General features: G+C 38.6%; 1 protein-coding gene across 4 annotated transcripts in view; it reads right to left on the minus strand.

Annotated features, from left to right (window-relative positions):
- Positions 1–14524, minus strand: part of SMURF2 (SMAD specific E3 ubiquitin protein ligase 2) — a 120506-nt gene that overhangs the window by 9116 nt on the left and 96866 nt on the right. For all 4 annotated transcript variants that reach the window (XM_511577.8, XM_024350557.3, XM_063799187.1 and 1 more), the window contains 6 exons: positions 11361–11556; positions 10101–10204; positions 6212–6326; positions 4428–4606; positions 3466–3603; positions 194–314 (listed from right to left, as the gene is read on the minus strand). In XM_511577.8, the coding sequence (XP_511577.5) occupies positions 194–314; positions 3466–3603; positions 4428–4606; positions 6212–6326; positions 10101–10204; positions 11361–11556 (853 nt within the window). The remainder of the gene's footprint in view (positions 1–193; positions 315–3465; positions 3604–4427; positions 4607–6211; positions 6327–10100; positions 10205–11360; positions 11557–14524) is intronic.

Consider the following 14524-nt stretch of genomic DNA (forward strand, 5'->3'; position numbering starts at 1 on the left):
CACTCGCAGAAATTCCAAAGCATGAAAGGCCTTCAAAAGCATGAAAGACTTCTCCTGTGAATAAGAATTCTCAAGCATAGAACCATGAAACTTAGAAAGCACCAGAAATATGCTTTCCTCTAAAACTAAGTAACAAAATAATTCCCAATCCTTCCTTGTTACACTAGTGATGTTATAATACTAATGCACTAACCTCTAACTCCTTCTCATCAAATGTCTTCAGCAGATGTTGTGGAATTACTTCATTAAATCCTTTCTGCAGAGCCAGGAATTGAGCCTCAATGCCTCGTAAAAATCTCCAGTTCACATAGAGCCTGTAAACATTCGGCAGGATTTCGTATAATCACATGTATTTTCAGATCTGGTAATTATTATTATAAATCTCTACTTTAGCAACACTGCATCTTACAAGCATCTAACATTAACGGTTTAGCCTCAAGTCTAACACTAAATCTCAGACTAATGGGGATAAATGAACCCTGAGGTGTGACACAGTTCAATGTTGATGAAAAGTGGTAAACTACTAACAAAAGCAGCATCAGCAGAGCAACCCTTCAAATCAGAGAAGCTCCCAGGAAACAGGACGTCTACTAGAGCTGAGTCTTGATGAAATTTCTTTCTAAACTTACAGCATACATGCCAATAACTAGAATAAAGAGCTCTTTCACTCAAAAATGACTTATTTTTCTGATTTTACTTGCAAATGTAATTTGAATGTGTTGGGTGTTTTGTTTCTATTTGAGGGAGGCCTACGGGAGAAGAGGAGGTAGAGAATCCTCATACCAAAAATGAGAAGAAGAAATAGTAAAAGCCAATAGCAAGCACTTTTTGATTAAATAATCATTGTTCTCTAGAGGATATAAAAATTCTGGAAGATGTAATTTTACCAATAAAAAAATGCACTAAACTACATCTATTGTGTGAATGTACGATTTATAAGTGAATTGTTTTTGTTTATCTACCCAAGAAAACTTCTCCATCTCATGCATCACAGAACTTACTCATCTGTCAAATTTGTTAACATTTCCAAATTTGGAGAAATGGTTCTCTACTTTAAGAAATAAGTTACTTAACATTATATCCTTTGGAGGACCATATTTTTGTTTGTTGGGTTAAGGGGACAGCAAAACTGTGTAACTGTAAAAGTTTTTCTTTGAATTTTTAATCTCATAACTGTAGTTGGCAAGGGATTATTACGTGCTGTAAACACGACTGAACCCTGAAGAGTGGGATCCAGGGACTGAGTAGGACACACGAGGTCTTGAAAAGGAGACATTGCTAAGACTTTAAATTCTCATTTGTTCTTTTTTTATTATTTTTAATTTATATTAGATGGAGTCTCGTTCTGCCACCCAGGCTGGAATACAGTGGTGCGATCTCAGCTCACTGCAACCTCCACCTCCCAGGTTCAAGCGGTTCTCCTGCCTCAGGCTCCAAAGTAGCTGGGATTACAGGTGCCTGCTAACACGCTTAGCTAATTTTTGTATTTTTAGTAGAGACAAGGTTTCACAATGTTGGCTAGGCTGGTCTTGAGCTCCTGACCTCAGGTGATCCACCCACCTTGGCCTCCCAAAATGCTGGGAATACAGGCATGAGCCACTGCACCCAGCCTATTCTTTCACTTTTTTAAGTAGAAACGTAATACATACTTTTTACGTATATAACAAAAAAATCAAACATTAACTATGGAGACAGTAAAATATGAAAGTCCATTCTTTTACCCTCTTTCTCCTTCCTATTTCCAGTCGCATCACCTCCACTCCCTCATCCTAGGCAAAAACTTTATTTGGTTGCAGCCTCCTGAACATCTTCAGTATAATCATAAAAAAACAGCCAGGCACGGTGGCTTACGCCTGTAATCCCAGCACTTTGGGAGGCTCAGGCAAGCAGATCATGAGGTCAGGAGTTTGAGACCAGCCTGGCCAATATGGTGAAACCCCATCTCTGCTAATAATAAAAAAAAATTGCCAGGTGTGGTTGTGCGTACCTGTACTCCCAGCTACTCGGGAGGCTGAGGCAGGAGAATCACTTGAACCTGGGAGGCAGAGGTGCAGTGAGCCAAGATCGTGCCACTGCACTCCAGCCTGAGCAACAGAGCGAGACTCCACCTCAAAAAAACCCAAAAAAAAAAACAAAAAACAAAAAAAACCCATGGATTTTGTTCCTACATAATTCTTCTAAGACTTACTTTTAAAATTTGACAGCTTATGCACTTTTAAATATCCACATAATATTCTGTTGAATGTATAATATAATCATTCTTCTCTAAAACCATTTTAGTAGTGTAACTTTTTTTCAAAAGTAGCATTTAATTGACCGTCTTTCCCCATATTTGTTCAGTTACATGTGTGTTTCTGCAAAAGAGCCCTAAACACAGAGCTGCTAGTTGAAGGGCACATGCTGCTGGTATCAAACTGCTTTCCAGAAAAGCTATGCCAGTGTTCACTCCAATCAAGTGGACCTCATATTTAAACTAGGAAACATTTTAGTAAGATTTGGGAACATAATCTATACACAAAAAGTATATCATGCAAGTTTCTGTGTACATACAGTAAAGTTCAAGTTCAAACTCCCAAAACTGATTACCATAGTTCTATGTTTAGAGGACTTTTTATTTCTCATAAGCCAAATTAGCCCAATACATAAAAATTCCTCAATTTTTACTTTATGAAATCTGAAAAACATTTATTTACATTTATCCCTAAACTCACAATGTGCTCATTTATAAACAGGCTAAGTGTTAGTAAGATAAAGCACAAAAGCCCTTCTGAATTGCCACCTGTGGTAGCTACACCACATGTGGCCCCAGTGCCCACATCTCCTGGTATTCACACATTTGTACAGCTCCTCCTCCATGATGAAACTGGGCTGGCTGTCTCAGTTTAACCAGAAGTAGACAGCAGAAGTCATGTTGGCCAGGACCAGGCTTAGGCCTTAAAAAGATCTAGCAGCTTCTGCTTTTGAGCTTTAGAAAGCTGGCCACCCCATAAGAAGTCTGGCTATCTTGTTGGGAGAGAGAGTGGCTATGGGGGGAGGGAGTGGCTATGGGGAGAGGGAGTGGTCATGGAGAGAGGGAATGGCCTTTGATATCACATAGGGAGAACCAAGGAACTCAGCCAACAATGAGAACAAGGCCCCAGACAGTGACCCCAGTCAACAGCCATGCCAGCTAGCCCTCAGCCATTTGAGTTATCCTAGTTATGAGTGAAGAGGCCATCTTGGTGTTGGAGGCCTAGCTGACATCTTGTGGAACACCAGTGTTGTCATCCATGTTGTTCTTTTGCCCAATTTCCTGACCCATGGAATTGCGAGAAATAATAAAATGTCTGTTCTAAATAAGCCACTAAATTCTCCTGAAGCGGATTTTGTAACACTAAGTAGTACTATCTAAATATTTAAGTTTGTTCATACTAACATTCTAGAACATTTTTAAAAATTCAGCCTTGAGAACACAGGAGTGTTTACCTGACATATTCTTTTTTATTTTCTTCATTAACAGGGATACTTTTGCCATTTGGTTTAAGTTCATGCTGAATAATTTCACCATATGCATTATGTTCAACACAGAAGGTATGGTCCAAAACACCTGTAATATCATTCTCACTGGATAGGAAAGAGGAAAAGATATGTAACTGGGAAACCTAAAATACAGACCCTATAGATGTATTAATTGGTGAGATAAAACTAAAATCATTTTATAATATAACAAATGTGAGGTCAGATTCTGCTTCCATACCACCTAGTTCTTTCTGGACAGAAAAGTCAAAGAGCTTTAACCTTCATAAACACAGAAAACATTTAACTTCCTGAGTAATGAGAAAGAGCCTTGGTCAAAGCTGGGCCTTGCTAGAACCACCAATATAGGACAATTTCAGTTACATTTGGCATTCTGAAGAGCCCTACTCGGTACTGTACTCCAAGGGGCCAAGTGCCTGTGTATCCCTAGTGAGAAAGCTACTGTATACTTTATAAAAAATAAACATTGCCAGTGTATCTTCACAAAATAATGACCTCTTGCAAAACAGAATCAGTTCTTAGCTTAAATTCAACAATTAGTTCTTATTCTAAAAGTACAGTTCCAACAATCACCACTTCATTAAAAGCAACAGCAGCAAGAATTTGCTATTCTAACACACGCAGGTTTGGAACAGAATTTGTATCACATTGAGGAAACAATTATATAAAGTACTTTTAAAAATAGAAATATACTAGTTGTTTTTTCCTTTTTAAAGTAGTAACACTTGCTAAGTTTAAGGAATTTGAAATGTATAAAGAAGCTACAGAAAGGGGGAAATCATATGCGATCCTATCACTCAAATAACCACTCAATATTTTCTGTGTAATTTTTTTAAGTACATCAGTTTTGAAACATATATTTTTTTAAAGCTCAGAGTTTATAATGAAGAGATAGAAGACTCAATACATACAGTATCCACACTAAACTGTTGTGAAGATCCGGATCTACTAACTCCATGTCATCCAAGGTAATTGACTTCCCAAGCAATTGCTTATAAAAAGGCAATGTGAAACCACCATCAATATAATGTCCATGAAACACAGCCATTCCCATTATTCGTCCAACAAAGTGGAAATAGGATAAATGTTCCTGAAATTGAAAACAGTATATATACTCGTTAGGCACTACCCAGGAAAATTTTAATAAAAATGAAATATTTCAGCAACATTAATCTTTTTGAGAATAAGCATAAAATTTTTACTCTTCAATATAGTCAGGAGGGAGTATTTCTCTAGGGCATGCTCAGGAGTCTCTAGATCACCAGAGAACAGCATATTACACAGGGTAATATGCCCTTCTCGCAGGGGCCAGTCATTTTGTAAATTTTATCTTTTAGAAATTAAGTCCAAACTATGGTCCCGGAGCTTCATTCAACTACTTGCAGATCCTTTTCTCTTCCTTCTCTCACCTCCTGCTGAGCCCTTTGTCATGAAAAAAAATCTTTCAATCCTAAACCTCCCTACTTCCTTGACCTAACCAGAAATTAAACATCAAAACACCATAGATTTAAGAGCACAGACTTGGTGTCAGACTTGAATTAGAATCACGATTCTGCCAGTCAATGGCATATGGACAAATTAACCCCCGTAGGACTAACTGTCCACATCTGGAAATATGAGGATAATAACAGTATCTAAAAAGCATCTCTATGAGGAGTAAAATGAGGTGATGTTTGAAACCCATGGAACTGGACCTGGCATGTTATAAGCAGTCAATGAATCTGGGCTATTGTTACTACAGGGGCAGTAGTGGGCCCTCCAAAAAGAACCTTCACCTCAAAATCCTCCCTAAATAACTTCCTGAAACAAATCTAACATTTCTACCCTTTTATATATATTTGGTCCTTCGTCACAGATTGTTTTGTTAGATGTTTGTATTTTTAAATTCTTTTACCTATTTACTAAGTAATCTTTTAAGCTCGTCTTTAAACCTTTTATCTTGTTTTTGTTTCTTTTTTAAAAGTAACACACGCGCACGCACACACACATATACATTTACCAAAGTTGCATTATACTACTTGATAACCTTCGTTTCACTTAACACATCATAAACACCATCTTTCGATATCATTAACTATTATCCCACATTATCATTTTAGTGGCTGTATAGTACGCCCTTATATGGAAAGACAATATAAAAACAATACATTAGTAATAACTGCTAACTTCTGTTGAGTGCTTAGTAATGTAGTTGATAGAGTTGTAGAGTGAATAACATACAGCACTGTGCTAAGTGCTTAATGTGCAGGGTCCCATTTCATTCTCATAACCCCTCTTTGAGGTACAAATGTATTTATTAGCAATGACAAAACTGAAGCTTAAGTCCATGAACTTGCCCTGAAAGGTCACAAAGCTAGTAAGTGATGAGACCACGACACGTCTTTCTAATTCCAGAACCTATGCCTTTAATCATTTGCATTATTCTGCTTCATGTCATAATTTAATCAGTCCCCGCTCCTGAAGACAACTATGTTGTTTTCAGTTGAGTGCTACTATAAACAATAAACATCCCTGTTTCCAAATTGGTGCATATATCCATAATCATCTGCTTGGGAAAATTTTATAGAAGAGGAATTGCTGAGTCAAAGGGCACAACTAAGACAAGGACAAATAATTTCTATATAATAAACTACATTAACATGTAAACATGAAAAGCATTATAGGTCACAATTCACATCATAACTTCAAATCATACCGGATTAACTGCAGAATCAGGATTGATCTGCAATGTATAAATATCATCTCTTGAATACTGGAAGAGGCCATAGTATGGATTCAACATTTCATGTGACAAGAGATACAACCATTCCCTAGAAAACAAGATATGACCAAGGAATTTTTTTGTTAATGTATACATTTTTATTAAGATATGCCATTAACTAATCATTTTAGCAAATAATTATTTAAATTAATAAAAGGCAAAAAAGCACTAACTACAGTTATATAAGATCACATTGGAAAAATCTACCGTACCCAAATAGCATATAAAAACTCTATTATATTGAAGTAACATCTCACGCAAAATTTAGGCAATTTTATTATATTTTAGCATCAAAGAGTATAAAAGTATTATCCAACAGTTCAGCTACTCACGAGATGATACAGTCCAGTGGTCTGTTACTTTTAATTGCCAAATAAATTTGTAATCCATAATAAACATAAAACAAAAGGAAGAATATGGTTTTATTTCAAAATGTCCATGTGAGGCTGGGGACGGTGGCTCACACCTGTAATCCCAGCACTTTGGGGGGCCAAGACAGGTGGTTCGCTTGCACTCAGGAGTTTGTGACCAGCCTGGGCAACAAGGCGAAATCCCATCTCTACAAAAAATACAAAAATTAGCCAGGTTGATGGCAAGTGCCTATAGTCCCAGCTACTTGGGAGGCGGAGGTGGGAGGATTGCTTGAGCCCTGGAGGTTGAGGCTGCAGTGAGCTGAGATTGCACCACTGCACCCCAGCCTGGGTGACAGAGACCCTGTCTCAAAGAAAAAAAAAAAAAGTCCACGTCATCTCTATTATCCTGGTCTACTCCTATCACGACCAGTTTATACAGACATATAATATAGTATTGATTTACTCTTCATTTTGGACAAGGGTATATTTTGTTGTAGTATTAAGGACATTTCATTATTCATTTCATTATCATTCACTGTATAAACCCTAAAACATACCATGATAAAAATATAAGTGGGCAAGGATTGCAAGGCATTTGGTGTAGGTATGGACTCAAGGGCAAACGTGCATTCTTTGGGTATGTTCCATACCACTTCTTGACTTCAATGTAAATCAATGTTTTTAAAACCTGGAATAAAAAGTACTTCCACCTTGAATTTATTAAATCCTTCAAATTTTTCAAAGTATAAAAGATAATTTGTTACTCACTTTGGAAATTCACTAGTCTAGGACTTAAGAGATGTAGTTCTAGTCTTAATTCTTGTCATTCCTTGGCTAGGGAAGGTTATTTAAATGATATATTTTGATATTATGGATTAAACAGATTGAATAATATTTTTGAGCAAATGCAGAATAGTATTAAAACTAGTTAAAGGAAACTGTTTCAAAATTCTATGTGATGGAGTCTAAATTAAATTACTACCATTATGTAACATTTGAAAAACTACTCTAGAGATTAAAAAAAGAAGTAACGTCTCCACATAAGCAGCCTTCCCAACATAACACTCATCTGATGTGTCTTGTGTTTTTGGTGTGTGTATGTGTTTTTTAAAAAGAAAATCCAAATTTTTGTTTTGTTTTACCAAGTATTTAGAACACAAATAAGAGCAGAACTCAACTACTTTGAGATTCTACTACGGAATAAAGTTCAGAAAAAGCAGATCACTGTCACATTCCATTTATTCTGCTCAAACCCTGACAGTAGTAAGGTTAAAAAACAAAAAACTGGGCTGGGTGCGGTGGCTCATGACTGTAATCCCAGCACTTTGGGAGGCTAAGGCGGGCAGATCACAAGGTCAGGAGATTGAGACCAGCATGGCCAACATGGTGAAACCCCGTCTCTATTAAAAATACAAAAATTAGCTAGGCGTGGTTGTATGCGCCTGTAGTCCAGCTACTCGGGAGACTGAGGCTGGAGAATCGCTTGAACCCAGGAGGCAGAGGTTGCAGGGAGCCGAGATTGCGCCACTGCACTCCAGCCTGGTGACAGAGTGAGATTCCATCTCCAAAACAACAACAACAAAAAAAACTGACTACGAGCCAGGCATGGTGGCTCGCGCCTGTAATTCCAGCACTTAGGGAGGCGGAGGCAGGAGGATCACTTGAGGCCAGGAGTTTGAGACCAGCCTGGGCAACACAGACCCTGTTTCTACCAAAAAAAAAAATTTTTTTTTTTTTTTTTGAGACGGAGTCACGCTCTGTCACCAGGCTGGAGTGCAGTAGCACGATCTCGGCTCAGTGCAACCTTTGCCTCCTGGGTTCAAGTGATTCCCCTGCCTCAGCCTCCCGAATAGCTGGGACTACAGGTGTGCGCCACCACACCCAGCTAATTTTTTTTTTTAGTTTTTAGTAGAGACGGGGTTTCATCATGTTGGCCAGGATGGTCTCAATCTCTTGACCTCGTGATCTGCCCACCTCAGTCTCCCAAAGTGCTGGGATTACAGGTGTGAGCCACTGCACCTGGCCAAATTTTTTTTTTTTTAATTAGGCATGGAAGCATGTGCCTATAGTCCTAGCTCTTTAGGAGGCTGAGGCAGGAGGATCACTTGTACCTAGGAGTTCGAAGCTGCAGTGAGCCATGATCACACCACTGCACTCCATGGAGCCTGGGTGACAGAGTGAGACCCTGTCTCTAAAAAACTAAATAAATAAAATAAACTACTTATTTGATCTATACATATAATTATAGTACTTAGATGCCACCAGTAGTTGATGATGATGATGAAGTGTTCCCAATAAACATTCGCTCTAGTTATGAGTAAGTAATACAAATTCCACAGAAACTATCAAGTCCTAAGTATGATGTACAAGGGATTATTTTTAAAAATCCACACTAAAGAAACTATCCATCCGTAGGTTTAAAAGGTGACAGAATGAAAATAAGTCTACAAATACACACATGTAATGCTAAATAACAATTAATGGGAATTATTGGAAACATAATTTTGGTTGGATTTAAGATTAGGGAAAGCAGAATTACCACAATGATCCTTGGAACATTTCAATACAGAGCTACAGTGTTTCTCCATTTATATAAAATGAATTTTCACACATAGAAAAGAATTCTTGTAGTAAATATAATATCAGAAATAAATCACTGGCTGGGTGTGGTGGCTCACACCTGTAATCCCAGCACTTCGGAAGGCTGGGGCAGGCAGATTATTTGAGCTCAGAAGTTCGAGAATAGCCTGGGCAACATGGCAAAACCCCATCTCTACAAAAAAAAAAAATACAAAAACTAGCCAGGTGTGGTGGCTTGTACCTGTAGTCCCAGCTACTCAGGAGGCTGAGGTGGGAGGCTCTCTTGAGCCCAGGATGGGGAGGTTGCAGTGAGCTGAGATCACGCCACTACACTCCAGCCTGGGTGACAGAGGGAGACCCTGTCTCCAAAAAAAAAAAAAAAAGAAAATTAATTTGACTTGACCTGTGAGTTACAAATGTAGCAGAAGCATTATACCTTCTGTACTGAAACATTCTGAGGACCATCATGATATGTACATGTGTATACACACATGCATGCATACACATTCATTTAACAAGGAAAAAAGGCATAACAAATGGAAGCAAAGAGAACCAGTATTCAGTTCAGGTTATATATCATTTAAATCTCAAAACTGTTCCTGACAATGTAAAGCAGAGGCAATAATGTACTTAAAGAGAGAGATGGAGAAAACACAGGGCCTGCAGTCTCATGGGACTCAGATGATCTATTGGGGAGTTCCAAAATACTTGTCCGGTAGCAGTGCCACCCTAACCTCATTATGAATATATCTATTAGGATATTCTCAGTAATACAAACATTAGGGAATAACAAAAAATAAATGTCAATGAGAAAGTTACACCACAGGAAGTATCTTAAAATTTGTAAGTACAAAGATCCATATGTCATAAGCTGGCAAGCAAGTCCTTACCTGGCAACGCCTCCATAGTCAAGGCCTTCTTCTCCACGAAATTTTATCATTAATCGCTTCCAGAGATCTTTTGGTCTCATTTTCATGACCTGTCGATATGATTCCTGAAAAAAATAATTTTTAATACCCTATTACTATTAGGTCCTTTTAGCCTATTACTTAATCTCTCCCTGCCAATCCATCCAAAAAACTCAAGTCTAAATAAGGTGAAATTTGGCCAGGTGCAGTAGCTCACACCTGTAATCCCAACACTTTGGGAGGCTGAGGCAGGAGGATCACCTGAGGCCAGGAATTCTAGACCAGCCTGGGCAACATAGTGAAACTCTGTCTATACAAAAAGTTTTTTCTTAAATAGCTGGGCATGGTGGCATGCACCTGTAGTCCTAGCTACTTGGAAGGCTAAGGTGGGAGGACTGCTTAAGCCCAGGAGTTCAAGGCTACAGTGAGCTATGATCATGCCACTGCACTCCAGCCTGGGTGACAGAGCAAGACCTTGTCTCTTTTTAAAAAAGAGGCCAGGTGCAGTGGCTCATGCCTGTAAGCCCAGCACTTTGGGAGGCTGAGGCGGGCATATCACGAGGTCGAGAGATCGAGACCATCCTGGCCAACATGGTGAAACCCCATCTCTACTAAAAATACAAAAATTAACTGGGCGTGGTAGCGTGTGCCTGTAGTCCCAGGTACTCAAGAGGCTGAGGCAGGAGAATCGCTTGAACCCAGGAGGCGGAGGTTGCAGTGAGCTGAGATTGCGTCACTGCACTCCAGCCTGGCGACAGACTCCGTCTCAAAAAAAAAAAAAAAAAAAAAGAGAGAGAAAAAAATTAGCACTCTCGGTATTCTTGGAAAAGAGCATAAAACAAATTTAACTTCTAATTTTTTTTTTTTGAGACGGAGTTTCGTTCTTATTGCCCAGGCTGGAGTACAATGGTACAATCTCGGCTCACCGCAACCTCCGCCTCCTGGGTTCAAGTGATTCTCCTGCCTCAGCCTCCCGAGTAGCTGAGATTACAGGCATGTGCCACCATGCCCAGCTAATTTTGTATTTTTAGTAGAGATGGGGTTTCTCCATGTTAGTCAGCCTGGCCTCGAGCTGCGACCTCAGGTGATCCGCCCAACTCAGCCTCCCAAAGTGCTGGGATTACAGGCGTGAGCCACCGCACCCGGCCAATTTCTCTCTAATTTAAAATAAGGTTTGTATTAGCAAGCAACGGGTTTCTGGAAAAAAATAATAATAAAACAAAATAAGGCTCATAAATTTACCTCAAAAATCTCTTCCCTGGAAACCTCAATGCGGCAATGACCTGCCTGAGGCTGTTGTTGGGAAAGTTCTTGCCGCAAAATTTTTAGTTTCTGAACCAGGTCTCGCTTGTACCTTGGGACTGTCAGGCATTCTGTGTCATCAGGACATAATGATACCACTTGCTGTTGCTGTTGGTCTTTCAATTGGTTCTGCCGACTAGAAGTAAACATAGATGTTATTATTAAAGTATATCAAATTTTAAAAATTGCAATTATAGATTTAAAATAGCATCATATTATAAAGCAAGTCTAGCTCTATCATTTTCCAAGCCTTAGTAGAACATATACTTGGCTTGACATTTTTTGGCAGCAATAAACCAGCTACAAAGTTTATTTCTCATAGTCCACATAAACTGACAGAATTGAATAATGGAATTTTATCCATAAAGCTTTATACAGCTTCTAAGGACAAATTTTTCCAATATAGCTTCCATTTTCCCCTACAGAGTTTACCATCACCCACTTTAAAATTCAGGCATGTGCCAAACACTGCTTGTTATCTAGACTCTTTCTTTCTGGAAGAGCCAAACAGGAGTCTGAATGGCAGCTTGGCAGGGATCCCTTCTTTTTATACACCAGGCCAAATATTATACCTAAAACATATGACCATACAAAGAAAATACACCTTTGTTTAAAATGCCAAGTCAATATTAACTACTCTTACAAATACTATAATATTTTTTAACATACACACAAAATCAAAACAGATTACCATGTACATAAATGCATTCCATAAACAACTGTATAATCTTATTTTTTTAAATGAACTTGGGTATATTTCATATCAGATACAAAAAGTAACTCAAAATGGACTGCAAACATCAATGTAAAATCCAAAGCCATAAAACTTCTAAGCACAGGAGAAAATTTGTTATGACATACATCAGGCAATGAATGATTTCTTAGATATAACACCAAAAGCACAATCCATGAAAGAACAAATGGATAAACAGAACATCCATTTAAAAATTTTTTTTAAAGAGGCAGGGTCTTGCTATATTGCCCAGGCTGGCCCTGAACTCCTGGTTCAAGTGATCCTCCTGCCTCAGCCTCCTGGTAGCTAGAACTACAGGCACCCAATACCACCCTCAGCTTAAAGAAAATTGCTGCTCTTCAAAAGACACTGTTTAGGAAAACTAAAAGACAAGTCAAGTCATAGACTAGGAAAATTCCTTTGGAAAGCATATATCAGATATGTAAATATCTAAAGAAGCTCAAAACTCAACAAAAAACTGAGCTGCTCGATTTGGGAGGGCTGGGGGCATGGCAAAAGATTCTGCCAAAGAAGCCATTCCACTCCTAGGTTATTTATTTAACCAAGAGAAATGAGGGCATATACATACAAAGACTTGCACATAAATGTTCATAATAGTTTTATCTGTCATAGCGAAAGACTGGAAACAACCCAAATGCCCATCAGTAGATGAATGAATAAACTGTGGTATACCCATACAATGGAATACCACCAACAATACAAAGAAATGAACTATGTAACAATGATGAATCTCATTATGTGAGTAAAAGAAATCATACTGCATGATTCTATTTATCTAGAAAATGCAAACTAATATACTGACAGAAAGCAGGTCAGTAGTTGGCTGGAGATGGGGTGTTATGGGTTGAACTGTGTGTCCCCCAAAAGATATGCTGAAGGCTCAACATCTGGTCAACCTGTGGATTTGACCTTATTTGGAAATAAGGTCTTTGCAGATAAAATCAAGGTAAGGTAAGATCATACTGGATTAGGATGGCCTTAAATCCAAAAACTGATGTCTTTATAAGAAGAGGGAAATTAGGATACATACATACAGGAAAGAAGACTATGGGAGGACAGAAGACAAAGACTGGAGCAATTTATCTACAAGCCAAGGAACACCAAGGTTTCCAGAAACCACTGGGAAGTTAGGAAAGAGGCATGGAACAGATTCTCTCTCAAAGCCTCTGGAAGGAACTCATTATCACTTACTATAGAGTCAGCCCCTTACCCTGTAGTTCTGCCTCCAGAATTGTGAGAGAATGAATTTCTGTTGTTTTAAGCCACCCAGTTCGTGGTATTTTGTTACAGCAGCCCTGGGAAACTAACACAGGGTGGAAGTCCCACAGGGAGGGACAGAAGAAATCACAAAAGGGCAAGAGAAAACTTTTGGGGGTGGTGAATATGTTCACTATCTTCACTGTGGTGATGGTTTCATGGTGTATATCAAAACTTAAACTGTACACTTTAAATATTCAGTTTATTGTATGTCAATATATTTCAATAAGGCTGATTTTTAAAAATCCAGCAGATATCAGGCCTCTTCACAAAGCCTCCTGTGAAAGACCAAGCCATGCAAATGGAAAGGTGGCTTAGAGCTGAAGGACAAAAACGGACACAGGAGAAAATCCTTCTGGGATGTGGGCAGCTAGCCTGGAACTATTGTTCCTGATGCACTCAGGGAAAAAAAAAATCTAACTACCCAATAAAGCAGCCTGTCTCTTCAGGTGTGCTAGGGTGCAAGGGACAGTTCTGTAAGGTTGATGTGAGAGTGCAGGCCAGGAAACAGTGGGGGTGCTGGTCTATCCTTTAGGGCCTCTGCCAATGTCTAAAGACTTTATCAAACAAGCAAATGATTTTCTTGAAATCAAGTAGATCTGATAAGCAGGGAAAAGACTCAAATTGTAATCCCCTTGCCCATAAGTCATCTTTTTCTTTAAAAAGAAAAGCTTCCTTTAAGGGTATAAGGCAGAATATCTTCATGCAATGCCAGTCAAAGGAAGGGAAATAAGTAATTAGTGTTACTGGAATCAAAACATGAAGGGAAAAAAAAAACCTCCATAGTCAGACTGGGTGGATTCAAATCCCAGCTCTAGCACCTTTTATGCACCTCTGGACAAGTTCTGTAACTGCTTGAGGCCCCATTTTTCTCACTGGTGAGAAAGAGGTAGCCCAGGATTGCAATGAAGATGACATGGGCACTCAGAGCATGGTAAGTGCAAAATAAATATCAGTTACTATAGCTACTATTAAGATAGTTACTGAGTTACAAAAACATGCTTTTCAAGCAAAGGAAATAAAAAAAAAAACTGACTAAAATGCTTTCTTAGAAGAATATGCTTCCTTGGCAAAGTTATTTATTAAACCCCAA

The sequence above is a fragment of the Pan troglodytes genome, chromosome 19, assembly GCF_028858775.2.
Source record: "Pan troglodytes isolate AG18354 chromosome 19, NHGRI_mPanTro3-v2.0_pri, whole genome shotgun sequence".
Classification (NCBI taxonomy): Eukaryota; Metazoa; Chordata; class Mammalia; order Primates; family Hominidae; genus Pan; species Pan troglodytes.